General features: G+C 41.8%; 1 protein-coding gene and 1 non-coding gene across 2 annotated transcripts in view; both read left to right on the forward strand.

The window, feature by feature from the left end:
• Positions 1-20,395, forward strand: part of TIPIN (TIMELESS interacting protein) — a 30,339-nt gene extending 9,944 nt beyond the window's left edge. Inside the window, exons 2-8 of the mRNA XM_063445618.1 lie at positions 6,454-6,591; positions 12,805-12,901; positions 13,220-13,295; positions 15,025-15,147; positions 16,170-16,233; positions 18,425-18,619; positions 20,109-20,395. Coding sequence (XP_063301688.1) covers positions 6,465-6,591; positions 12,805-12,901; positions 13,220-13,295; positions 15,025-15,147; positions 16,170-16,233; positions 18,425-18,619; positions 20,109-20,395 — 969 coding nt within the window. The 5' untranslated portion in view covers positions 6,454-6,464. The remainder of the gene's footprint in view (positions 1-6,453; positions 6,592-12,804; positions 12,902-13,219; positions 13,296-15,024; positions 15,148-16,169; positions 16,234-18,424; positions 18,620-20,108) is intronic.
• Positions 18,216-18,345, forward strand: LOC134603913 (small Cajal body-specific RNA 14). The gene has a single exon (XR_010090650.1). It is a non-coding gene; the product is annotated as a small Cajal body-specific RNA 14 (non-coding RNA).
• Positions 20,396-27,945: the final 7,550 nt, after the last annotated feature.

Here is a 27,945-nt window from a genome sequence, read left to right on the forward strand (position 1 = left end):
GGTACAATACAAATGCCTTCTTATTGAATTTTCTAATTTAAAATAGAATGGTAAAACATTTTGTAATATCGGTTTGTTCTTTGGCTTTCTGCTATTCTTTTGACTACGGCAATTTTTCAAAGCTCAGCATGTTGATTGTCGCCTTTTTTTTTACTAATTCTTTGCTTAAGATTTTGTATAATAGGTTTTAATACAGATAAAAAAGAACAAGTAACAGAAGGCGCTCAATACACGTCTACAATTTGTAAAATGCTGATACTTAAAAAACTTTAAAAGCTGCTCCCTTATAAAGTGCAATAGCCCATAAAACACTCAAAAACGACAATATAGAAAAAAAAAGGGTGCGCTGTGCCTTTAAGACAAAATTTGTGCAATATTTTTAAAGATCACATGTAAAATATTTGTGCTTGTAGTAATTCACAATGTTAGTATTGTGGGTGTGGTATTTTCTAATACACACGTGAAATACACAAAAGTGCAAATGTGCTGATATCACAGTGCTTTAGTGCAACACAAAATACAAATAAAAGACCTAAATACAATACCCAGCTGTATATACCCTCGCTTGGGTTGCTTCAGATCACTTGTGCATATGTATAGAAAGTAAACAGAAAAAATACATAGCGTGATACAGTAAAATAATTTTTTTCTATATTTTTATACAGATGTCTAGATTATTTTCTGTATTTTGGTGTCATCTAACAAAACAGATGAATTGTGTGTGTATATAAAAAATAAATAAAAAAATTGGTGATTTTGATTAGAGCAGAACTTCTCAAATCAAAACACATAGCCCACTGCGTTGTGAAAGTATGATCATTTGCAATCAATGCAGCCAAAAGGTAGACTCTCTAGCTGTTGAACTACACCTACCCCCGTTACACTGCAAGCCTTAAATTGACACTGTAAAACAGGGCTCGACAAATCCCAGGCGCCATGGTGACTAGAAATTTCGCCATGGCGCCTGGGATTTGCTAGCTCCACGGGGAATATTAGATCCAGCTGCCCTAAGAAGGATGGAGGCGGCCGGCAGAGGCAGCATGGAGCCGGTGGCCCTGAGGCGGCTCCCGTGGGGGGCAATGTAGGCAGCGCGCGAGGGAGCAGGACTCTGCCTGTAGCTCCTCTCTGCTCCGTCGCGCTCTGTATAACGATGCCAGGAGCCGGAATATGACATCACCCTGGCCCCAGCATTATTCCAAAGAGTGCGAGGGAGCAGAGAGCAGCTACAAGCAGAGTACTCCTCCCTTGCACGCAGGATGAGAGCAGCCCCACTGGACCTCCGGGAAAGACCCACTGAGCACTCCCAAAGGTAGAGAGGCTGAGTGGGTTTCAATAAATAAAAAGGTGTGTGAGAGAGAGCGCCTGTCAGTGTGTGTTTGTCAGAGTGAGTGTGTGTGTGTGAGCCTGTCAGAATGTGTGTATGTATGTGAGCCTGTCTGTGTGTGTGTGCGCATGTCATCCTGTCAGTGTGAGTGTCTGCGTTTAGGCACCTGCCCCCTCCGATCGCATGAGGAAGGTGTTTTACTAACCTTTTTTCCCACGACATGCAAGTCCTACCTTCATGGCTGAGATTATCAATCTTTATGATCTCAGCTACTTACCTTTCCTCCAGCTCCCAGTGTAAATCTCGCGGCATGTGTGCCGCGCGGAGCGTTGCCATGGTAACCCATGGCAACGTGCTGCGGGACTCGCGAGTTTTGACATGGGAACTGGAGGAGCTGCAGGAAAGGTAAGTAACCGCTTGCTGCCGGCCCCCCCTGGACCGCCGGGCTTGTAATGGGCCCGGCGGTCCTGGTATGCATTATCGGTATCGATATTGGCCGAAACCGATATTGCCGAAAATACAGAATATCGGCCGCTTATATATGGGTAAAACAGATAATCGGTCGATCCCTACTTTATTCTACAATTGTTTAAACGGACACTAGTCACCAGAACAACTGCAGCTTAGTGTAGTTGTTTTGGTGTCTATAGGCTGTCCTTGTAGGCTTTTTTTTTTTTTTTTGTAAATCTTTCTTTTATTAAGGCAAATAAGTTGGGATACAGAAGTAAAAGAAGGGAAATGTGCAAGTATAAAGGTCACAACAGAGTATAACATTTCCCAAAGAAACAATGCCTCTTTTTTTTGTTTTAAAAGTAATGAAACTGAAACATGCTGAACACAGTAGTTGATAACATCGGTATTTTCTCGCATAAGTATTTGCTTCATTTTATGTTTTAAAGAGCTTTGCTCTCTCAGTTTAGCCGGGCACATATGGCCATTATACACAATTAGCTTGACAGCCGATAGGCAACATCTAATGCTAGGTCAGTGTTATTACAAAATGGCTGCTAACAGTCTAGTGGAGCTGTGCTCATTTGTATACCAAGAAATAGGCTTTAACTGTAAGATAGGTCATGTTTTCTAAGTAGGTCGGTTGGACATGTGAGTAGCTCTATGAAAATGCTGTTGCGCACAGGCATTTTAATTGCGAGATTAAAAGGGTAGAATTACACGTGGGAAATCACAAGTAAGTAGTCATCTATACACATAGGCACAGTTTTTGCTAGGCAAGTCGGCAGTGCGGCTTGGTGTAAGTGGGCAATGGGGTATCTGGAGGCAAGTCATGTTTACCCGTGTAGTTGTGTGGAGGTCGCTATGTCATGAGTGAATGTGCGTTAAGAGTTAGTCATCTATCGAAGCAGGCCGGGTAAACATTGAGTCCTGCAAAGTTACTTAGCCCACGCCAGCGGCTGGTATGTGATTGTCCCCCATGGCAGCTTTACAGTGCAGGAGGTGGTTAGGGTGCTGCAAAGGTTGTAGAGTGTCCTCTTGGGTGCTTAGTCCCTTGGCTTCCCGGTCTGGACGCTCTGTTCCCATTCCAGGTTGTGTCGGTGTGGTTTTCTTGGCCGCCGGACCAGGGTTGTGTCTTTGCGGTCTGCGCCGCCGGGGTTGTCCCCACCAGGCTGCTGTAGCCTCCGGTCGAGCTGACTCCCTGAAGACACTGGGTACGATTTTTAAGTGTTCTGTTCTGTGTGCTGGTTGTTTCCCGGATCCACGGTGTCTGCGTGCCGTCGGCCTGAGGCTTTAAGGGGCACTCGCGCCTTCCTGCCGTCGGTCCCTTTCCGAGGGTCGTGGGCCCAGGATTTCTCCGGATTGCGGATGCCTCCCCGGGTGTACGGCTGGCGCTGGAGGGGTATCTCCGAGTGAATGCCCAGCTCAGAAGAAGAGTATGCGGTGCAGATCACAGCGCCGTCCGGGCGCGTAGCTGGCCCCGCCGACTCGGGTCTGGTCTTCGAATTGTTTGCCGTCTGGAGCTGCGAGGTAGGGGTGGTTGGCGGTTGCGTCTGCTCTGCACGGGTCTCTAGCCGGCGCCAGAACGCTGCACATACCGCTTCAAATCTGGTGTTGAGCCTGCTTTCCCATGTGGCTTCCTCGCCGTCCCCTGCTCCGTCCCCCATGATGGCTGTGGCTTGGGAGCGGGATGTCGCATTGTCGCTCAGTAAAGTGTGCTTTGCTGCTTTTTCTCTAGCACGGGCCGGGATGACCCCATCCGGCGGGGGGGGGGGGGGGGGGAATGCTTGCTGTAGTACGGCGGCCCCAGGTTGGAGGATCGGCCGTTTCCTCCCCCCATGGGTTCCGCCACGTGTGTAGGCCTCAGAGGTGTCTTTTGGCGTTGGGTCGGCGGGTGAGTCTCCAGAGTCACCAGTGAGCTTTCCCCGTCGTGTAGGTACTGCATACCATCTCTTTTGTAGCCTTTTTGTCGGAATTAGTTTAGTTTTAGCTTGGCTTGGAGTGCTTTGTGAGAGGAGCTCACCACATACACGTCTGTCGGCCATGATGGTCAGGCCCCGCCCCCGTCCTTGTAGGCTTTTAATGTAAACACTGCCTTTTCAGAGAATTTGTGTGTGTGTTTGTGAGTGTTTACATTGCTCCATAGGAATACCTCCAGTGGCAGTCACTCAGAAGGCCACAGAGGTGCCTTTGTCAGTGCTGCACAACATCTCCACGCTTTGCTTGGAGACGCTGAACTTCCCCTATCGTGATGCATTGAGTCAATGCATCTCTATAAGGAGATGTTAATTGGTGCAGAGTGGCGTTGAGCAGGACATGCACGATTGTCTCCAGTGTTTACATTGCTTCCTAGGGACATCTCCAGTGGCATTCACTCAGTTGCTTCCTGGGTCAGTGTTGACGTTCAGCTAAACATTCCCCATAGTGATGCACTGATTCAATGCATCTCTATGAGGAGATGTTGATTGGCCCAAGTGGAGTTTTAAAAAAATTCAAAATTGATGATCTCAGCCAATTCAATCCTTTCCTATAGGAGGCATTGTATTGGCTGAGATTATCAACTCTGATGATCTCAGCCAGGGAGGCAGGGCGGATCCAGCACCGGCGGACCCACGTGGCTGTAGAAAAATTTACTTTTTAAAAACTTATTTAAGGGAGGCATGTGGAGGGGCGGCACCCAACATGTTTTTAAACCCTCTAGGATCAGGAATACATGTTTGTTTTTGTGTACTTTTTATTTCTTTTTTTTACCCCTCTGGTTTTTTTTTATTTTTTTTATTTTTTTAAATTTACATAGTTTGACAGAAAATGTGGCTTTCTTTTTGGCCTTTTTTGGGGCTGAAAAAAGAAGGTTTAAGAAAAAAAGAACAAATCTAATGGTAAGTATTATTATTATTTTTTTTATTTACAGGTATTTAGTTTTTTTGTTCCCCCCTCACTATTTTTAGGGTGAGGGGGTAGGTAGGGTTTACTTTATTGGGGTGAGGGGGTGACTAGGGGCTTGGGGACCCCTAGTCACCGGTGGGGGGGGGATCATAGGTGTCCCAGTCGTCCCCCCACCTTGTTACTTGGTGCCCCCACCCGCCGCTCATGGTTTGGGGGGGGGGAGGAAGAGACGATAGGCCCCCCTTCTTTGTTACTTAGGATCCCGGGGGAGGACGAGGACACAATAGGTCCCCCCCCCTTTTGTTACTTAGGACCCCCACCCACAGCTCATGGGTGGGAGCCAGGGCAGAAGACAATAGGTCCCCCTTCATTTTGTTACTTACAGCACGGGTGGGAGCTCGAAGGGGGGCACTATGTGTCCTTCCGTTAATTATTTGCATAGGGCGGTCTTTTTATTTTAATATTTTTATTTTTACAACTGATCACTGTTTAGTAGACATGCCCCTACTCACGATGTAGCAACTAGTGGCAGAAGGGAGATTTTAATCTTCCTTATCACTAATACTAAGTAATCTTTACTCAGTATTCGTAAATTTGGCTGAAAGACCAATTTTGGTCTTTCGGGGAGTTATTTATTAAGCGGCTGCAAGATGCAGTCGTGGCATGAGTAGGATCAGCGTTTCATTCATTCATTCAAATTTAAATTTCGATCCGTACAGAAAGTACTGAAAATTGTCCTACCACGAATGGACAAACTGTTTGTTCTCATTCTGTTAGGACAAAATGTGGTAGTTTCGCCCGTGTCCTGTCTAAATGACAGGATGTTCGGGAATAGAGAAAGGAGGCAACGCGAGATCACAGAGGAAAGGGTGAGTATTGTGGGAAAATTTTCTTTGACCCACAGGAAGTAGGTCAAAGCTGGTCAAGTGTAGGAAAAATACATAAGACAAAGTAGTCACTACTTTGTCTTATGTTTTAAAGAAAACTAGATCAGTTAAAAAAAAAAAGTGAAGTACAGATCCTGAGAGAAGTATAGAAGAGGAAGCGATTGGGGAAAGGTAAGTTTGGCATGACAGTGCCGCTTTAAAGAGTCTATAAAGAGTCTATAAAGAGTCTATAAGAGTCTATAATGCCTGGGGTCATTGCATAAATTGCAAAGATACCCTACTGTGACGTTGGTGCGCAAAGGTGAGATTTCCTTACCTGAACCTGCCCTCTCAGGCGCCGCCATCCTCTTCCTGCTCCTTTTGTTCAGCTCCTGGTGCTTCAGCGGCTAGGAGTCAATGTCAGTACATGTGTAAGAGTACACCATTGAAGTTCTTGAAGGACCTCAGTGCTATAGAAAACGCTTAATTTCCCTATAGCCATCCCTGTACTGGCTTGATGCTGGTAGTGTTGAGTTTTGAAAAAAATCTAAGACAAAGTAGTTCCTGTTTTTGCTCAGTATATCTTTTGAATATTGAGAATTATGGCTCCGTATAGCGTAACGTGAAATTCCATCAAAGTCAATCTGAGTATTTCATAAAGATTCTATTTTTATGAAATTCTAATTTTGGATGCTTTGTCATTATTAGGCATTGTGTTTAAATTGATGTGAAAACAAAAAATAATTTAAAAATGGAAACCTAAAGCTGCAAGAAAACAAATGAAAGGGTCGGAATACTTTATGAATGACTCGGAACACCTGCTTATCTGTCATGTCAAAAATATTGTCACCTCTGTACTGTTCTTTTAAAATCAACACTCTCTAAATTAGTGACTGTACTGAATCTTAACTGAACTTCATTTTTAAGGTTTTATCAAGATGATGGATCCTCTGGAAAATGACCTCTTTGACCTTCCAGATTATGAGCATACAGAAGATGAGCGTTTTCCTCCACTTCCTCCCCCACTTTCTCCAGGCGCAGAAAACGGTGATCTGGAAAATGGAGGTAATGCAAAGAAAATTGCTGTTAGCCTACCCACACATGTCTTACCCTATCTTTGTGCCAGGATGGATGCATTTAGATTGATAATGCAGAAGTGTAACGTTCTCAGCAGTTATACTCAGGATTCAGACTTTGAGTGGTTTGAGAAAACGCTGTGGTTGCTGCTTTTGGTCGTGCGTGTAGTCTGCTTATCACCCTAGAGATGCTGGAGTCCCATTTACTAATCTAGACAATACATCTTGAACTGATTAGTGTAGACTTAAATGTGGTCCACAGTTCAATTAGATGCTTGTGAATTACAAAGTTATTCACTTAAATGTAAATTCAAAGTAAATTTAAATTTTAAAGCCAAAATGGCCGAACTGGAAAAATTCTCTTAAGTCGCCAATGCTTTTCATTTAGCTGCTCTGGCCTTATAGTTATAATTCATTTTGAATTCTTACTTCAGTGAATAACCCTTCCTACAGACTCTAGTATATACAGTTGCAAGAAAAAGTATGTGAACCCTTTGGAATGATATGGATTTCTGCACAAATTGGTCATAAAATGTGATCTGATCATCATCTAAGTCACAACAATAGACAATCTCAGTCTGCTTAAACTAATAACACACAAAGAGAGAAATGTTGCCATGTTTTTATTGAACACACCATGTAAACATTCACAGTACAGGTGGAAAAAGTATGTGAACCCTTGGATTTAATAACTGGTTGAACCTCCTTTGGCAGCAATAACTTCAACCAAACATTTCCTGTAGCTGACACTCTAGGATTCTTCTTCACCTCATTGAGCAATCTGCTATTGCAGTCATCTTTACAGGACGGCCACTCCTAGGGAGAGTAGCAGCAGTGCTGAACGTTCTCCATTTATAGACCATTTGTCTTACCGTGGACTGATGAACAGCAAGACTTTTGGAGATACTTTTATAACGCTTTCCAGCTTTATGCAAGTCAACAATTCTTAATCGTAGGTCTTCTGAGAGCTCTTTTGTGCGAGGCATCATTCACATCAGGCAATGCTTCTTGTGAAAAGCAAACCCAGAACTGGTGTCTGTTTTTTATAGGGCAGGGCAGCTGTAACCAACACCTCCAATCTCATCTCATTGATTGGACTCCAGTTGGCTGACCTCTCACTCCAATTAGCTCTTGGAGATGTCATTAGTCTAGGGGTTCACATACTTTTTCCACCTGCACTGTGAATGTTTACATGGTGTGTTCAATAAAAACATGGCAACATTTCATTCTTTGTGTGTTATTAGTTTAACCCCTTAAGACCGCAGGACGTACTATGCCGTCCTTATTTGGGCGGCTCTAAACGCCGCAGGACGGCATAGTACGTCCTGGGCGGTCTTACCCCCCACGTGGCCGGCGGCACATGGCCGCTGCAGATCACGGTCGGGGGGCATGCCTGGCCCCCCAGGCAGCCCCCCTGTGCCTGGGGACCGCGGTCTGCAGCTTCCGATCGCAGTGACAGGCTGTCACTGCGATCGGTATTTACCATGTGTCAGCCGATTTTAAAATCGGCTGACACATGGAGCCGCGGCATTTTCAATCTGCAGATCGCGGTCGGGGGACATGCCTGGCCCCCCAGGCAGTCCCCCTGCAGAGTATGATTGCAGTGACAGCCTGTCACTGCGATCAGAGGTTACTATGTGTCAGCCTATTGGCTGACCCATAGTAACTGCAGGCAGGATCCCCCTGCAGATCACGGTGGGGGGCATGCCTGGCCACCCAGGCACTCCCCCTGTGGCCAATTACCGTGATCTGCAGGAGGTGATCACAGTGACAGCCTGTCACTGTGATCACTGATCCTGTGTGTCAGCCAGTGATGTAAAATCACTGGCTGACACTGTCTCTGCCCCTCTGCTCCCCTCTTAACCCCTTAAAGTTAAAAATAAAATAAATTACAGTTACACATCAAATATACTTAGATCATTTATATATATATTATATATATATGATCTAAGTGTATATATATATATATATATATATATATATATATATATATATATAGACACACACATTTACACATACACTAAGTGTATTTTAATATTTATATATATATATATAATTATATATATATTAATATCAAAATACACGTAGAAGGATATTGATTAAATATATACATAATTATATATATATATTTTATAATAAAAAAATATAAATACGTTAAAAAAATAAATTAAAAAATTTAAAAAAATAATTACAAATATATATATGTGTGTGTAATTTCGTTCTAACTGTATTTTGATATTAATATATATATATTGATATCAAAATACACGTAGAACGAAATAATATATATATGTATATACGTATACATCACTATATGTATACCTATATATAAATAAAAATAATTGTAAAAAAATTATATACATATATATATACATATATATATATCCACACACGTGTATATATAATAATTTTACATATATATTTATGTAATAATTTTACATAATTAGGTATCCTAATTAATTACAATTAGCGGGACCTGCCTAACAACCCAGGCCGAAAGTATAGGGAATTTAATTTGCTAGCACTATATTTAACCCTATAACTTTCCAAGACACTATAAAACCTGTACATGGGGGGTACTGTTTTACTCGGGAGACATTGCTGAACACAAATATTTGTGTTTCAAAACCGTAAAATGTATTACAACAATGATATCGTCAGGGAAAGTGAAATTTATTGCATTTTTCGCACACAAACGGCACTTACACTGACGATATTTTTGCTGTAATACTTTTTACTGTTTTGAAACACAAATATTTGTGTTCAGCAAAGTCTCCTGAGTATAACAGTACCCCTCATGTACAGGTTTTAGGGTGTTTTCAAAAGTTACAGAGTCAAACATAAGGCTTGCGTTTCAGTTTTTTCACAATGAAATTCGCCAGATTGGTTACGTTGGCTTTGAGACCGTATAGTAGCCCAGAAATAAGAATTACCTCCATAATGGCATACCATTTGCAAAAGTAGACAACCCAAGGTATTGCAAATGGGGTATGTTCAGTCTTTTTTAGTAGCCACTTAGTCACAAACACTGGCCAAAATTGGCTTTCAAATTAGTTTTTTGCATTTTTCACACACAAACAAATATTAACGTTAACTTTGGCTAGTGTTTGTGACCAAGTGGCTACTAAAAAAGACTGGACATACCCCATTTGCAATACCATGGGTTGTCTACTTTTGCAAATGGTATGCCATCATGGGGGTAATTCTCATTCCTGGGCTACCATACAGTCTCAAAGGCAACGTAACCAAACTGGCAAATTTCAATGTGAAAAAACTGAAAAGTGTAACATGCTTTATTTGACCCTGTAACTTCCCAAAACACCATAAAACCTGTACATAGGGGGTACTATTTTACACGTGAGACATCGCTGAATACAAATATGTGTATTTTATTGCAGTAAAAGCAAACAGTATTATGACATTCACAGTTAGAATGTCACATAGAACTAAGAAAATGTAAAAAAAATCTTATTTTCTCTCTTTTTTTTATATTGTATTCATATTAAGTTATGTTCCATACCTAAATATTTGATGTTAAATGAAAGCCCTGTTTCCCCTGAATAAAATGATATATAATAAGTGTGGGTGCATTTAATATGAAAGAGGTGAATTACGGTTGGACAGACATATAGCGCAAATGCCAGGTTTTGTTTACGTTTTTTTTGGATCACAACTTGTACATTTGGCTGCGGTCTTAAGGGGTTAACTCATCCTATGTGCCTGAGAGATAATTGCGTAAGAACAACTCTTTAATTCAATTATCTCGCAGGTACAGAAAATATACAATATTTGCAAACATCATAAAACACATCTTGAATATTTCAGAACCCCATGAAAGTCACATCACCGAATAGCTGGGATCTGAGCGCCCACCCTGTCAAAATATCACTCAGATCCATTCGGTGGTTCGGGAACGCCATTTGAGTGAAGTTTTGAGTGGTCGGCCACGAGGTGAAGCCCCAAAACAGTTCCAGAGAAATTTAGACTCGCACGAATGCCGACGAAGGCTCCCCCTGGCTGCTAGCATACAAATGTTCCCCCTGCTAAGTATTTTAGGTCTCCCGAATGCCATTCTCATACTGGTTCGGGAAGTTGGATTGGCAGCGTTATCAGTTTACCGGGTGTTCGCGGGGTAGAGTAGCCGAGATTAGTTCCAGGTCGTCGCCGACCATGTACCGCTGCCCACGTTCAAGAGACAAAATAGCCACTCCAAATTGCTTGTTAAAGAAAGTGGTCCCCCTGTGTGGCCGCCGTTCGTATTACCGAACGCACATGTGCAAACAAACGGCGGCCACACAGGGGGAACACTTTCTTTAACAAGCAATTTGCGGTTAACAGCCAGGGGTGGTCGGTCGTTAAAACATGCAAACCCATGGACCACACAGATGGGGTTCGGGAAACGAACAGGGTGTATGGACAACTGAACAAAGGGAATGAAAAGGGTATTAAAAATTCATTCGTTCATTCTGCTACAGTTCATTCTGCTACAGTTCTGCGTAATGCTGTGCTTATTCTCTACCTTCCCCAAGTTGAGCTTTTGACAGATTTTCTGGTTATTTTTGTTGCCAAACTGTCATTAAATTTTATCTTTTTTCAAGGCATTCTCTAGAAATGGATAACATACTCCGACTGACATTACCGGTGATATAAGTGATATAGTACATAAATACACTCACTGACTGTGGATCAATATATAGTGAAATAATCTATATCTGTGAAGAGATTGGTTTGTCTTAATATAAGGGAGTCTTACAGATAATGTAAAAATTACTCTCTTGTGAGTTTGTTTTGTTCTTTCTCTCTCTCTCAGAATTGAAGCCAAAACAGGGTGCAACCTGAAGGATGCACATAATCCTATTTTCCCCTCAAGTAGTCTCCAATCAGGTCTCAAACAAGTTCTGAAACTAAGCAAAAAAGACCAGACCATGCACTCACACAAATCAAGAAAAAGGTTCTCTAGACTAGCTGGTCAAATCCTATCCTTATCTGACCGCTTGATTCCATTTAGTAAAGTTAAAATGTTATAGCCTACTTGCTCTATTACAGAGGGGACCTTTGCCAGAAGACTGGTCCATAACCAAAATACCAGGCAGGTGCTCTTTGCACAGGACATACAGCAAACCCAGATAATAGTTTTGTCTGACTTTGGTCATCTGTGAGGTGTAGAAAACAGAAGTCATGCCTTTTTTTGGGGTGCAATAATAATCTACAATAGAGATCAACCGATATTGATTTTTTAAAATTATTTTTTTTTTTTTTTTTAGAGCCAATACCCATAAAATGTGAACTTTCAGGCCGATAGACGATAACTTACCAATATTCTGTACATTTACCATTTTGGAAAAAATAAACTATTTCTACGCAAATATACTGTAACATGTTTGTTATTTATTTATTTATTTTTTTGCAAATCTTTTTTTGTTATTAAGGTAAATGCACAATATTAAATGCCAGTCAGAATTTATGTTTTCAAGAATATATGTGTGTGTAGTGGATGCAGTGAGAGTATTTGATGAGTGAATGCACTGTGTGTGTGTTTGTGTGTATATACTGAATGCAGAGTGTGTTTGTGTAGCGTGTATAGTGAATGCAGTGAGTGTTTGTGTAGTGTGTGTAAAGTGAATGCAGTGTGTGTGTGTGTGTGTGTGTAGTGAATGCAGTGTTTGTGTAGTGTGTGTATAATTAATGCAGTATGTGCTTGGGTATGTGTAGTGTGTGTATAGTGAATGCAGTGTGTTTGTGTTTGCGTAGGTATGTAATGTGTGTAAAAATGTGTGGGGGGGCAGCACACACTTACCTTCCCTTCAGCTCACTGCCTAACTCTTACTGCCTGCGTGCCGCAGAACTCATGAGATTTAGACAGGGGAGCTGAAGGGAGTTGCTGGGAAGGTAAGTAAGAGTGTGCTGGGGCCCCCAGGACCCTGATTGCGGCCCTGGTCTGCATTTTTGGCAATATTGGTATCTTTATTGGCCGATACCGATATTGCTGAAAATACAGAATATCCGCCGATAATATCGACCAGACCGATAATCGGTTGACCCCTAATATACAAATTGTGGAGGTTCCTTTTTGAAATGGCACATAACCTGTTGGAGACCTGAGAGTGAACTAACCAAAGAGCAAGCTAATTGAAGTTCTATCTATTATCAGTGTTTTCCATTTTTGGTATTTTCATAATATTGTATTGTCTTGTGTCTTTAGATGACTGGACACAGAACATTGGTCAGACACAAAAAGAGGAGCCTAAACCAACGAGGAGGGCTTCTAAAAGACCTCAGCCTAAACTGGATGCCAATAGGTAGGTACTCTTTGTTGCGGTTCATTTAGGAACAGTTAATAGGGGTCGGGAGTTAATATCGCACATGCTGCTAACATACATTTGCAATTGGCGACTCCCTTCACTTTTAGCTGCTCAGGGCACCATATTATGGACTTGCCATAAGTCAGCATTGATTTTTGTTTGTTTGTTTTGATGTCCTGTTTAAATGTACAAAATGAGCTGTCCCTTAAATCGATTCAGGAGATGATCCTGGGTTCAGACCATTTGTGTCAGTACTCGGGTAAAACTGAGCATAATTTTCATTCTAGATCTTATTGCCTTCCTTGACTATTACAGGCTGACCTCTCAGCGTGGCCTCCCAGCTCTGCGGAATCTGTTTGATGGGGTAAAGTTCAAAGGTAAAGGTAATGAGGTAAGTTGCAGTGCATCAGAGTGTTACCTAGTGTAGGACAGAACGTTAATTGTCTACTGGGGTGAGGGGGGCAATCTACAAATACTTCAACCCAGATTTCCAATGGATCTGGGGGGGGGGGGGGGGGAATTTACAACTAGATTCAGTGTTCTCTTACCATATCATACATGAGAAACCCAAAGCTTCACCTTTCATCAGATAGAGGGCATCTCCTGCTTTCAGCATTTTTAAGGCATAACTGACTTAACTGTTGTGCAGCCTTTCCTGTGATAATAAAACTGCTAGCTCCTCCAGGCACCATGGGGTGAACTCATTTGCACTGACCATACCCAGGGTTGTCTGCATGTTTTATTTCTAGACTCTTTGTTGGCAGGTTTATAATCTCAGTGAGGTCCTGTGTTTTTGGTGCTATCAAAGTTAAAGGGTAAAGCTAAACCTAAGCACCAGAACACCTGCATTTTAATGCAGTGATTTTGGTGCACAGAGCTTGTCCCTGCATCCACTTACTAAACTTTGCCTTTTCTGTGAAATGACAGTGTTTACATTAAACATTAAAATGCCTATCGTGGCTGGCACTTAGACAGTCACTAAAGGTACTCCCTCCTCACAGTTCTGTAATGTTTGGGATCCTCTTGCCTATGAAGACTCTGAATGCTCCCCATAGAGACGCACTAGTATAATGCATTTCAATAAGGGGAAGATTGGGGCAGCGCTTCTGACAGATGTGATTGGCCCCCCAATTCTCCACTATGGAGAAGCATTGGATTGGCTGATATCATCATTACTGATGATCTCCCCACCGGGCAGCCGTGGTGCAATTGGCGTAACAATGGCTAAAAGAGAAATCAATCTTTATTTTACATGTAAAGAAAGGCCATATATCTATCTGCAGGATGACATTTTGGCATTGGATATATGTTTGTATTTTATAGTAGTCTTGCACCCATGGGAAACTGACACATAACACGATGTGGTCCATTGAGACCATTCTGACTTTTCTAGCTCTTGTCTTACTCGCCTACAAAGTTAGGACTTTAAATCCCAGTATCTGCGCAGAATTGGGACCCAGATGCTTTTTGTTTATGAAATACACGGACTCTGAGTTATTATTCACTAAAATACTGAATTACTGTATAAAACACAGCAGATTAAGATTCTTGCAGAAACCCAAGTAACTGCAAACTACACAGAAAAACTAGGAGCATCTACAAACACCCTTCCTGGACTTTGGTTTGGGTACACTATCATGTTCAACAGTCAACAAGTGGGAAAAGACTGCTTGCTGTTACGCTGGCTTACACATGGAGCACTTGTATGCATTATTTTTTACTTCCCATTTAGGCCATTTACCAAGGGTTTCTTATAGAGGACATTGCATATATATGTCTGTTCGTACACATGTTTATCTGCTCACCATCCTGAGACCTCTCCGTCTTTCTAACTATTACAGTGTCAGGATTTCTTACACATGTTCTTTGTGCCATTTTCTAGTTTTGAATATTTTTGCCTCCACAATTTACAAGCGGCGGCATACTTTAGCAGCAGCATGTTTGGTGTATTCTCTCTCTTCAACTTGTAGTTTTGTCACGATTTCATAGTTAGTTTTTTGTGTTTTTGTTTATTTTCTAGGAAACCCATTGAGAGATGTAACTTGTGATCCACTTACATATGCTTTGACTAAACACATAAAACAAATTCTATATTTTTGTTTTTCATGGTTGTCTGAAAGGCGGAAGACCTAAAAACTCTTTTAAGACATATGGAGAATTGGGCACACAGACTTTTTCCTAAGCTGCGATTTGAGGACTTTCTCTTCCGTCTGGAAACTTTAGGGGGAAAGAAGGAAGTACAGGTGAAAACCTTTTTGTGTCATTGGAAGGAAATGTAGGAGTTAGAACTGCGTGTGTGTGTATATATAAATATACACACACACACTCTGCTGCTATTCCTATCATACGGTGTTCGGTAAGAGTATCTTAAACCATTTTTGTGTTTTGCTGCTTATCCATCTGTTTTCAGCATTTAATAATGTGTTGGAGAAATGATTCCATTTTTTATATTAAACAGTGGCCTACTTATAATTTAATGGACACGTCAGTTGGCAGGTGAACCCCTTTACATATGGAGATAATGCATGAACAATATACACCTAAAAATAAAAAATATATTTACCTCATCTGCAAATCTGTAGCTTCTGCAGGAAAAATGAAGTGGCTAAGAATTTACAATCCTGGCATCTGTTTTTTTTTTTTTTATGTACACAGTAGATATAAGTAACAAAACTCGAAGAGAGCTGCATGGAATTTGAATGTCAATTCTGACATTGAACTATTTCTCAGTTTTCCCAAGAAGTATTAGTTTTGTTATGTCATGTTTTATGTATGCCTCCATACAAAATCTTGATTTACATTAAAGCAGACAGAATTTCCAGCAGATTGATATTTTTACCCAACCAACTGATAGCAAGTTTAAGACACGAGGATCTGACAACTGAATTTTGAGAACTGAGATACATGTGAAAAGGCAGACAGGATGTGTCATGTATGCCCTAATTCCACTTAATTCCTCTTTTTATTTAGGCCCATAATGTCACCAGTTAGTGTGTGCACAGCCCTCCTTTTTTATGTATTTATTTTTTAATCACAATCTTATTCTGTACTGAACAAATTATAATAGCCTATGGAAGTTTGCATGCTCTGTTAAAAACGAAGGCCCACTTTAATTAAATATTGGCAAATTCACAAGCAGGCTGACAAAAATGATGGAATTTGTTTTTCTACATTCTGCTCTCTTTACCAGTGTATATAAAATGCCCGCTATGGAAATGTAACATCTCCGCTAACCTTTTTTTTTTTTTCTTTCTTCCAACTCCAGACTTGTTTAAAGAGAATTCGTATGGACATGCCCATTGTACATGATGATTTTATAAGTGAAGATGGTACTTTGTCTCATTTAGTGTTATTGTTTTTTTTTTTTTGTGTTTTTTTTATAAATTCTTTATTTTAGTTGTGCAGGTGATCACAAGATATAAACATACGCCACAATAGCGTGTTGCAAGCATTACGGATAGTAGACAGTGGCATAGAAGTTCGCACATTTTTTACGTTAAGTAAAATAGCAGGGTCACATGCTTGTCCAACATATGCAAAATATGTGTAACGTGTCTGCATTGCTTAATAATAATGATAATTTCGCTTAACGAGGTTAAGTAACAGGCTTATAGAATTAAAATTATATGACTATAACAGGAAAACAGGATTACAAAACGCTCAAAGTATATCGCTGGCTGCCACAGTGAGATATTTGCTATATAACTCTAGTTGTCAACCTAGCACATATATAGGGTGTCACCAGATGCTGTTATATACATATGAGATCCTCAGTTGGTTACCAATAGAAAACACATTAGGAGATGTCCTGAGATAGAGGGGCACCAAAGCAAGTGAGAGTAAATGAAGTTCTTAGGCTTTACAGTGATATGAGTAGGGTGTATCTATTGCAAGGTAAGGATACCGCAGGTGTCCTCTGTGTGATAAGAGCTTCCCTGTAGGCTGCTTAGCCGATGCCCTGCTGTGGGAGGCTGCAGATTTGTAAGAGCCAGATGGTGGGGAAGGGTGTCAGGGGTGTCTGTAAGTCCTGCAGGGGCATAGCAAGAAGCGGCATTATGGATTCCAGTAATTGTCTCCTCTGCTTGTCGCTGTGGGAGTCTGCGTTGACCTTGCAGGTGAGCAGTGTCTGTGTCTGTGGGGTTCCCATTGTCAGTGTGTGGGCTCTGTGCTGAGAGGGGGACTTGCCTTCTTTTGGTTGCTTTGCGGGTCGCGGTGTCATGCAGGGTCTGGCTGGAGCCTGTGTGCCCCTTCGATAGGGCATCACTGTGCTGTGCTGTCTTGTCCGATTGCGTTTACGCGGGAAAGGTCTCCGCCGCCGGCACCATGTTTTAGGCCTCCGTGTCCCAAGCATATGTCTGGAGGTGCTGTGAGGAGTGCGGGTGGAGGTAGGCTGCGGTTGGACTAGTGGGTGAGACCGGGTCAGGCCCTGGGAGGCATTCCACCTGTTGTGGTGTTTCCACTTTCCCTCCAGTTTCCTTGTTGCTTGCTTAGGGTCACCCTGGCCTAGATTTATGTCATTCCATCTATTGCTGTGGGTCGGTTCTTCTGTAGCATACTTTGCCTCTCTCTGCAGGGTTAGTTCTTGGTATTTGGCCCAGAATTTATCAAAGGCCCTGGCGATACCATCCCCCTGGGTGGCCCGTGTCTTGGAGGTTTGAAGTAAGACGGGTTTTGGTCCGGCGGCCATTTTGGCTCCTTCCGTGTGGGAATCCGATTCTGCAGGGCCCTTCAGGCTAGGACGGGTTGAACCTGCCTGTGCCTTCTGGGGGACCGGGATGACCCCCGCCGGTCCATAGGGGGGAGGGTGGGAGCAATTATGGGCTCCGTGGACGACCGGAGAGCAAGGAGAGCGGCCGCCTCCCCCCGCCTTGGCCTCCCGTAGGCCGCATGGTTGCCTCATCATGGAGTTGCTGACCGTCGGCGGGTTTACCGCAGGTACCGTGGCCCCGAGCTGCTTTAGAGTGCCCAGTAGGTGAGTGGAGTGGCACACAGTTAATTTTGGCTGGGTAGTCAGGCGATTTCTCGGTCTTGGGCCCAGAGCTCGGGTAGCATGCGACCGTCCGCTCCGGCAGTCAGGCTCCGCCCCCTTTTTTGTGTTTTTTTTTTTTTAAATGCATTGCCTCCTATATTACCTTTCTTTGAGGAAAAATAAAAATCAGAATATACAGTTGAGTATGTGTTGTTGCTTCGATTGTAAAACTACACTATGTTATCGATTGGTAGCAGAAACCTATTGTAGATTTGTGTGTAGTAGTTTCATTAATTGGGTCTTTGCCATACAATGCATACAATTATGAGGTTTTCAAACCTTGTGGCAACCTTGTAATTGTTGCATCAATCAGCCATTTAATGTGACTTTAAGGCTGCCACGTATATAAAGCGGTTCCTGCCGACAGGACCTGTCCAGATATCAGGCTTCCTGTGCGATGGCTCCAAACAAATGTATTTTAAATTGTTCTGATTTGCTCTGAGGCAGTGTTGTATCGAAAGTATTTTTCACAGAACTTTTTGTTTTGTTAGTTGTAGTGCAGATGGAAGATAATATGGATTTGCCCTCTGATGACTTTGATGCCCTCCCAGTATCATCACTCCCACCTGTGACACAAAAGAGCACAGTTGATCTGAGTGAGGAGACACGGAAAAGGATCGAGAGGAACAGACTCTTGGCTTTAGAGAGAAGAATGGCCAAGATGCAAGCTGAAGCAGAAAGTCAAGGTATTAATTTGATACATCAAATTAGTAATTTCAGCTTTTTTTTTTTTCCCTTCCTGTTCTGAAATGTGATGTATTTATAAAAACTTCCAAAAGGACATATGATGGCCAAAGAGCTGTCATAATTTTCATTAATTTTCAAGAAATTCCAAATGTAAATGAATGTTTCAAGATTTGTCAGTTATCACTCGCCAATCCTCACTGCAAATGTTCTTTAGGGACAGTCCCCCCAGCTTCAAAGGCAATCAATTATTACAAATATTAAGATCTTTTCTCAGCACTGACTCTGCTTTAGTTAAAATCCATCTTTAGTAGTTTGGAATTTTTTTTAAATCTGAAAAATCCAAAATAGGAGGGGGGGGGGGGGGGCAGTAATGGTTGTAACAACTAATATTAGGAGAGCGAGATGAAGTGGGGAACAGATGAAGATCAATATGATTTGTGCATCCAACATGTAGATGTTGGATGCATGGTTTGCATAATCTTCAGCTGTTCCCCACTAATTGCAGTCTGCTGATGTGATAGTTTTTGCTGCATTAATTTTTTTTTTGCACACTGTAATGAAATCCTGCAAAAAGGTTTGCTGATTGACCTCCAGATACAGACTATGACCTCTATGAAGATCGATTCCCCTTAATATGCAAAGGACAAGCGAGATCTATTGGGTCTCTAAAGTTAATATTAGCAGGAAAATGTGTTTTCGCATAAAAAGTTCAACCCTATAGGCAACTTGCCTTACCTTGGATATAGGTTTTCAGTTACTGACTGGGCTGGAAGCACCCTGTTACTATGGCCTATAAGAAGAATACTCTGCCATACCTAATGTATAGTGCCACTGGATACCACTTGCATTAAGTGTACCCCAAATACATTTAAAGGGACACTATAGTCACCAGAACAACTACAGCTTATTGCATTTGTTCTGGTGAGTATAATCTTTCCCTTCAGGCTTTTTGCTGTAAACACTGTCTTTTCAGAGAAAATGCAGTGTTTACATTGAAGCCTAGTGATAACTCCACTGGCCACTCTTTAGGTGGCTACTGGATGCTTCTCCCCATTTTCACTGCAGCTTTAAGAGAAGAGAAAGCTGTCTGTGAGAGTTAAGGCCGGCAGTACAGGGTTTAGCTTATTGGCTGAGAGAGATCAGCTGAAACTTTCAGCCAGTCCTTTAGCCCTGATGGAAACTTTCAGCGCTCTCCTTTAGTTGTATTGGGAGTGGTGACTAGTTCTAAAACTGTCTGGCTACTTAAAAGGTCAGAGAGTGGGGAGGGGTTCCAGTACATCTTTAAGGGATGTGGTTAGGGTGCTTTGAAGTGTTCTACTAAGATCTCAGTCGATCATGAGATTGTGGCAATAACTCTTAATTTTATATGATGGGACAGACAGTCAAAATGAATGTACCACTGCTTTGTATTTGCTCTGTCTGACCTATTACAACTCCTGTTACTATTTTATACACTAATCATTCTGTATTTGGTTTTTCTGTTTACAGCTACTGCTTCAGTCCTGTCCCAGACAATGCCTTCTGATACAGAGGAAATTCCAGATGATTTTGATGATTTGCTTGAGGATATAGATAAAAAAGAGGAAATCACTGAGCATCAAAAGACGGAAGAGGAAATCACTGAGCATCAAAAGACGGAAGAGGAAATCACTGAGCATCAAAAGACGGAACCTACAGCTAGCCCTGGAGAACCGGAACTAGTTCCAGATCACACTCTTAGTCCAAAGCATGAGGCACCAACTGACCCAATCATCCAAGCAGAAAATATTGATTGATGTTAAATTACTATAAAACTGTATATAGTCGTGTAATTCAATAAACTATTTTTTTTCTCATAAAATATATTATTGTGACTTTTTTGTAACACATGAATGGTTGGAATTTGAAGTGATTTTGATAGGATGGAACAGTCCAGCTATTTTACTGCAGTTCCCTAATATTTATAAGGAAGAAAAGGTACCGACTAGTGGTCCTTGGCAGTGCTCGTTGCAGATGTGCCAGAAGTTTTCTCTGCTTGCATCACCATGTGTATTCTCTCTTATGCTAAAAAATACAAAACCGGTTTCTATGGAATAAATAATAAGACTGTTTGTTTGTAGAATCGTCTTTGCATGTGCATTATTGACCATCAATGCAAAAGATCCCTTCATTTTCTGATGGTGCATACACAAAAGATCTGAAGAAAAGGAAACAATTCTACTATTCCTGCCTTGTTAAAAGCAATGCAATAGTGAACTTTGCCTTTGAAAAATACATCCAGTGTCACCAGAAATCCCATAGGAAAGCAGTGAATAATGCTTTCCTATGGGGAAATCGTAATGCGAGCGTGGCCATTGCTGCGCATGCGCATTAGGTCTACTCCGCTGGGGGAGGAGCATGGGCGGAGCTGACTTTGGCTCTGGACCCAGGTAAGTGACTAAAGTGCACCCCCTTCTGCACCATGGGGGTGGGCCTTGACAAAGGGGGGAAGCTATACTGTTTTTTTATATATAGATGTAAAAAAACCAGATAAAATTCGTATCTTGTAATACCTTTTTTATTGGACTAACAGAATTTTTTAATGACAAGCTTTCGGGATAACCTCCCTTTCTCAAGTCTGTAGCATTTCTGAGCAAGACGACACTTAGAATTCAAAGTTGAGTTGTGATACAGGGGTTAAAGCGACATGAGTGCAGATAAGACAAAGGTTTGTTAGAAAATAGACACCATCTTTGCAGAGGGTCATAAATATCTTTCTGAAGAGCAGAGTGAGGGGGGAGAGAGGGAAAAGAAAAACAAACAAGCAGATAGTGCAGAGGATGGTACACTTTATACATGCGCACACACACACATATGTATATGTGAACGCATAAACACATGTACATAAACACATACATACATGCACATGAACTCGTATGCACAGTAATATATATATATATATATATATATATATATATATATGCATACGAGTATGGGAAAGCATAGGTCTACACATAGTACTTTGTATATAGGTAGAATATTTTTCTGTTAATTCTGTTAGTCCAATAAAAAAAGGTATTACAAGATACAAATTTTATCTGTTTTTTACATCTCCATTACTGGACTAATACGGCTACAATCTCTACTTGAACACTATATATATATATATATATATATATATATATATATATGTCAGGTAAATAATACGTTGAAAAGCTTAGCACGGGATCCTATTTTTCATATGTAAATCAATAGGTGTTATATTAATAGTGTTATATTAAACAATGGAGATCCAGGTGTATAGTTAAAGTGCTTTAACTCTGTATGCATGTGTCAGGCCCCATTCTGCATTTGTTTGCTTATATTTACGGAATTTAAGTAGTTTAGTTGTAGGGGGAAGAAAAAAAGTGTGTGTGTGTATATATGTTGTTTGAGGTTGTTTCTAGCTGCTGAAAAAATATTTTGTCGTACGTACAAGGAGGAGAAGCAAATTATGTGTCTAGGTGTTTCTTGGTGTAGAGATTCTATGGGCTCTCTCTATTGTTGCTTCATTTTTTGCCTCTTCTACTCCCATCTCTTTAAACAGGTCCAGAAGAAATGTGTTGAGTTGGGTAGTTTCTATTTTCTCTGTGACCCCTCTTATCCTTCGGTTCTTCCTGCGACTCCAATCTTCATTTTCATTGATTGTATCAACCATTTCAGGTATCTTCTTTTTTAAATCCGTACTCTGTGCATTGGCTTGATTTAATTAAAAATTCAGGCCGCCTATCTTTTCTTCATTTATCTGGATCTTTGTACCCAATTTCTGTATCTCTTCTTTGAAATCTGCAAATTGACTTTTAAGTTCCTTTTTTATTTGCTCAATGTGGTTGTCCAAACAGTTCTGAAGTTGAGCTTTAAATAAATTGTGTTTCTGATATTGAAGTGCTCAGTGAGTTTCTTCTCAGTCACGCCAATTTGTTCCTCCTATTGCAATTAATGAGTCTACGTGTGTTTCTTCATAATTATTTTTTGGGGAGATGTATGGAGAAAATAGAAGTTAATTTTTGTTAATTTCTTTGGTCTGCTTCAGACCTCTTATCTTTTTTTGCATTTGTTTTAGAATCCCTTATTTCCTTTTTTGTAGCCATAATTTTGTGCCTAGTATAGAAGGGAAAGCACAGACAAAGCAAGCAAGAAAACAAATAAAATCTGTTCACTAAATAAAGAGATTTCTAGAAGATCTATGTATATCCTTCTATTTTGTTTCCTGCTGATACTCATCCTTAGTTTTCCACCAGTTATGTTCTGCTGCTAACAGTACTACTTTCCTTCTGATTTTAAATGTTACCCTCTATCCACAGGGTATATGAAGAAACACTGTTGCCCCAATTTCAAGGAGACAATATACAGACTCTGTATTTAGAATACCAGAGAGCAATTCACCAGACAGTGTTTTACATTCACATAAAGACTTGATTTACACATTCAAGCCTACTGCTTCATTACTAGCTGCACTATCACTTTAAAGGGGGGAAAATATATATATATATTTTCAAAATGTATGTGGTTAATAAGTGCTTCTCTGATATAGATTATAGTCTTCTTAGTTTGTCCGTTAAGTCCAATGGATTTAACAGTGTAGAATTTAGGGATAGGGCTAGAGTGAGTGTCTTAGTTCAGACCATCAGTATAGGCATCATTTGCCATACAGATTCACAATTCTCTCTTTTCACTTTATCGTTCTGTTTTATTAGCATCTCAGCGCCTGTATTTAGAATGCTATTATGCCCTGATCACTCCACCGCCAGGTCAGCCAGAGATGCCGCGTGCGTAATTAAGCTTTTCAGGAGTTCTATTTTCCCTCTAAATGTTTGCATTAGTTGAAGAAGGTTGAGGGTATCCGGAACAGTTGCTACAACACCCGCGGGCTTATCGGATGCTCAGCACACCCAGCGTCTTATGTCATGCCGTGCCACCCCCATTTCTTAAGTTATTGATTATATTTGACATACGTCAGCATGGTGATTGTGTTTAAAATACTTCTCACAGAGAAGCATTGGCAGATCTCAACAATTGGCATGTACGTGCCATATGCCTGCAATACTTTGCTATGACAAGCATCTATTTGGACACAAGCCACCCCATTGTAAAGCACTACGGAATTTGTTGGCGCTATACAAGTATAATAATAATTGTTGACTTCAGCAAGGGATGAGCTTTCTGTAGTAAGGAGTCTGTCCTAGTGCTGGGAGTAATGTGTTTTACTTAAGGTAGGTTACAGTCAGTTTTACAATCTTGAAATGAGACAACAGTGCAAGGCACTGGCATTGGGAGACAACAGGCTGTGAAGCGTCCACAGACCGCTGAGGCTCCTTTGTGGGCATGGCGCCTTGACGTCAGCTGGGGTCCAGCAAGTAAGCCCCACGTGGGTGTGCAAAGATCCTCGAAGGCCACTATGGAATTAGTGCATCTTTTAAAATGGGGTCAATTCGTTGGTGGGGCGCACAATGTCAAGTCTTAGATGTTGGACAGGTGGTTATGTATAGGTATGTGTTATTTAGGGGCCACACATAAGGGGAGGATGTGCCAGTCTTCTTTAACTTGCATCCAAAGGGGATGGTCAGCAGTTGATATCTAGACAACCAAGGTAGCTCAGTCAGGCTAAGGTACTCAATGTGAAATGCCAGTTATCAGTGCTTGGTGGGAATATCTGTTTACGATGGTAGTAAGTGTCTAGGCCGGCAGAAGGTGATGATCTAAGACTTGAGAGCCTACTTTAGTGATGGTGAGCATGCAGTGGGCTTAGTTGATTTGAAAGAGGGGAGGGAGAAAAAAAAAAAAGGATTGGCCAAAATTGGGAATGGTGATCGGTAAGCCTTAGCGTAGGTTACAGTCTGCCAGCATAAGGTCTGTCGTGTCCCTGCAGGTGTGCCGAATGCACGGTCCCCGCTGGGACATGAGGTTCAGTAGTAAAGTAGTAGACGTCATGCTAAACATAAGAAACATAGCAAGTCCTGATTACAAATCAAGTACCATTAGTGTGGAGTGGTATGAGGCTAGTAGTGCTGAAATTTCTTTCACACCGGACCTCAGGGATCACGAACAGGTCGATCCTGACTGGGGCATCGCGTGTTGCGCTCATGAGGGCTTCCTTGGCGTGCAAATATTGAATGCGCACTGTGACATCTCAGGGGTGAAAACAGTCAGGCGATGGCTTGCGTAGAGCCCTACGGGCGCAATCCTAAGAACTCCGCTAGAGGGACATTAGGCCGCAGAAAGTTTTATGGAGTATGGAGGGCGTGATTGTCTCTGGGAGCCATGGGCATCTGCAGGAATTTTTCCAGGGGGGGCAGAATTGTAATGACATCCATGCTTGGCCCCTTTTTGACAGTGTCATGAAAGGGAAGGAGCATAGTCATTTTCCACATAAAGCCAGGGTGAATAGCTTTTTTACAACTATGATGTCAGGAATATATGATTGTATTCCTGACACTATAGTGTTCCTTTAATCATATTAAAGGAACATTCTGGTCACCATAACAACTAAATGAAAATGCTATGATGCAAGGGGGCCCCTGGGCGCTCTCTTTCCTTTAAGGGGTAAAACCACTCAAATGGTTTACCCCCAAAGGCTTCCTCCAGCTCCCGATCTCCAGGTCGCTCAGTGGTATTCAGCTTCTTAAACGGAGTGTCAGGAAGTGCAGATTGACGTCAGCTGATTGGTTAGAATGGTCAGCTGGCGCTCTAAGCCAATCGCTAGTTCCCGATTCATAAACATTTTTAAGTTTTCATGAATGGGGAGCCTACTGATTGGCTTAGAGTGCTAGCTGACCATCTAGCCAATCAGCAGCACCCCTACCCAGCAGCCCTCTGTGTTTCCTGACACTCAGTAATTTAAAGTGAACACATTAACACTGATAATTTTTTTTTACCTGGGGAGATGAGAAGGTCCAAAGTTCCCCTGCCAGGCCCAGGTACCAAAGCCTTATGATGTGCTGTCCAGAATGAAGTGCTCCAATCTCATTTTGTTCTCCTTCATTTGACACAGTCTTCTTTTTCTTCTGAGGCTCATTCTGCAAAGGTGGCTCTAGACTTTATGAGGCCTTAGGCGAAACTCAAACATGAGGCCCCACTAACAAAAAAGTGAAAAAAAATAGAGTTGCAATACATGCACACTGTCACATATACACATTGATGCACAGTTTACCTGTATATGTGCCTGAGAGTGTGTCTGACAGAGAGTATCCTTGTGTGTGTGTGTGTGAGAATGTATGTCTCTGTGAGCATGTTTGCGTTTTTGTCTGGTACCCTATGTGTATGGGGTAGCTGCTTGAAGTGTGTTGTGTGATGGTGAGAGGGAGAGGCGGGTGATGGTGAGAGGCGGGTGATGGTGGGGGAGGTGATGCTGAGGGGGGAATGATGGTGAGGGGATGTAATGCTGAGGGTGGGGGTGGGGTGATGCTGAGGGAGGAAGTGATGGTGAGGGGGGGTGATGCTGAGGGTGGTGATGCTGAGGGAGGGGGCATGCTGAGGGTGGTGAGCGGAGGTGATAGTGAGGGGGGTGGTGATAGTGAGGGTGTGAGAGGGAGTGATAGTGACGGGGGATGATGCTGAGGGTGTTGATGGGGGCAATAGTGAGGGGGGGTGATGCTGAGGGTGGTGAGGGGGGTAATAGTGAGGGTGGTAATGCTGAGGGGGTGATAGTGAAGGGGGGGGTAATGCTGAGGGTGTGAGAGGGGGTGATATTTGTGTTCAGCGAAGTCTCCCGAGTACAACAGTACCCCTCATGGACAGGTTTAATGGTGTTTTCAAAAGTTACAGCGTCAAATATAAGGCTTGTGTTTCATTTTTTTCACATTAAAATTCGCCTGATTGGTTACATTGCCTTTGAGACCTATGGTAGCCCAAGAATGAAAATTACCCCTATGATGGCATACCATTTGCAATAGTAGACAACCCAAGGTATTGCAAACGGGGTATGTCCAGTCTTTGTTAGTAGCCACTTAGTCACAAACACTGGCCAAAATTGGCGTTTTTTGCATTTTTCACACACAAATACTAACGCTAACTTTGGCCAGTGTTTGTGACCAAATGGCTACTAAAAAGACTGGACATACCCCGTTTGCAATACCTTGGGTTGTCTACTATTGCAAATGGTATGCCATTATGGGTGTAAATTTCATTCCTGGGCTACTATACAGTCCCAAAGGAAACTTAACCAATCTGGCGAATTTCAATTTCAAATGTAACGTGTTAGATTTGACCCTGTAACTTCCCAAAACACCATAAAACCTGTACATAGGGGGTACTGTTTTACACATGAGACTTTGCTTTTACTGCAATAAAATACACATATTTGTATTCAGCAAACAGTATTATGACATTGACAGTTAAAATGTAATGTAGAACTAAAAAAAAAAAATAACATTTCTTATTTTCTCACATTTTTTTTGGGGGGTTCTGACCTAAAGATGAGGCAAGGCAGCAAGGCCTTGGACTACCCCTACCATGCCGCTCTGCCTCCCACGGGGAAAACAAAGGCCTAACAGCCTAATGCAACCATATTGGGACTCTCCCCTCATCCAAGACAAACACCAGCCTGGACAGCAAATGCCCCAAGAAGCAACCATCGCCCCTCCACTCGGACGCCCAACGGGACTAAAACTATTGCCAGAATCATCGAACCCTTTGTGGCAGGCGGCACTACACACAGATGGGCCGCGCAGCGCGCCAAAACGAATCCTCGCCCGGCTGACATGGGGTGGACATTTTAAACAAGCGAAGTCAAATCATAAAGTTGATACTGCTTTTATGTTATGTTTTATGTGCTCAAGCTACCCACGTCTTAGTGCTAGCATGATGGGAAACCACTTACCCACCGCTTAGGCAGACAAGTGAGCTGTGTCACCACTCGTTAATCAGCCTAACAGGAGCTAACTAGTATAACCCACAGGGGGATCCAGCATTTGTGTATAGACAATGGTTCTAGTGTGTTTACTGCCCTTAAAAGCCACGCATATGGCCCTACGATACTGTTACCTTGCATATTATTTTTCCCCAATCGTTGGGTTGGTGTTTCACAAGACATGTTTGTCTATAACATGTGCAGCACTATTGCCATTCATGCTATATCTGTGCCTAATCGTTATACTACATTGCTTTGTTCAATCATACTATCAGTTGTACATTCTGATGTGTCTAAAGCTTTTGTTTCTACAAAACGAGTTAACACACCATACCTGTACTAGCATAGATGACCTAGCAGTATCAAGCAACCAGCATCATTATTTTGTTATATTTTATTTAATCTCACTCTGATGACATATCTGCTCAGTTAAGCTTGTAAAACAAAAATTTGTGCGAATTAACATGCCACTGTCTGACT

The sequence above is a fragment of the Pelobates fuscus genome, chromosome 3, assembly GCF_036172605.1.
Source record: "Pelobates fuscus isolate aPelFus1 chromosome 3, aPelFus1.pri, whole genome shotgun sequence".
NCBI classification, from domain to species: domain Eukaryota; kingdom Metazoa; phylum Chordata; class Amphibia; order Anura; family Pelobatidae; genus Pelobates; species Pelobates fuscus.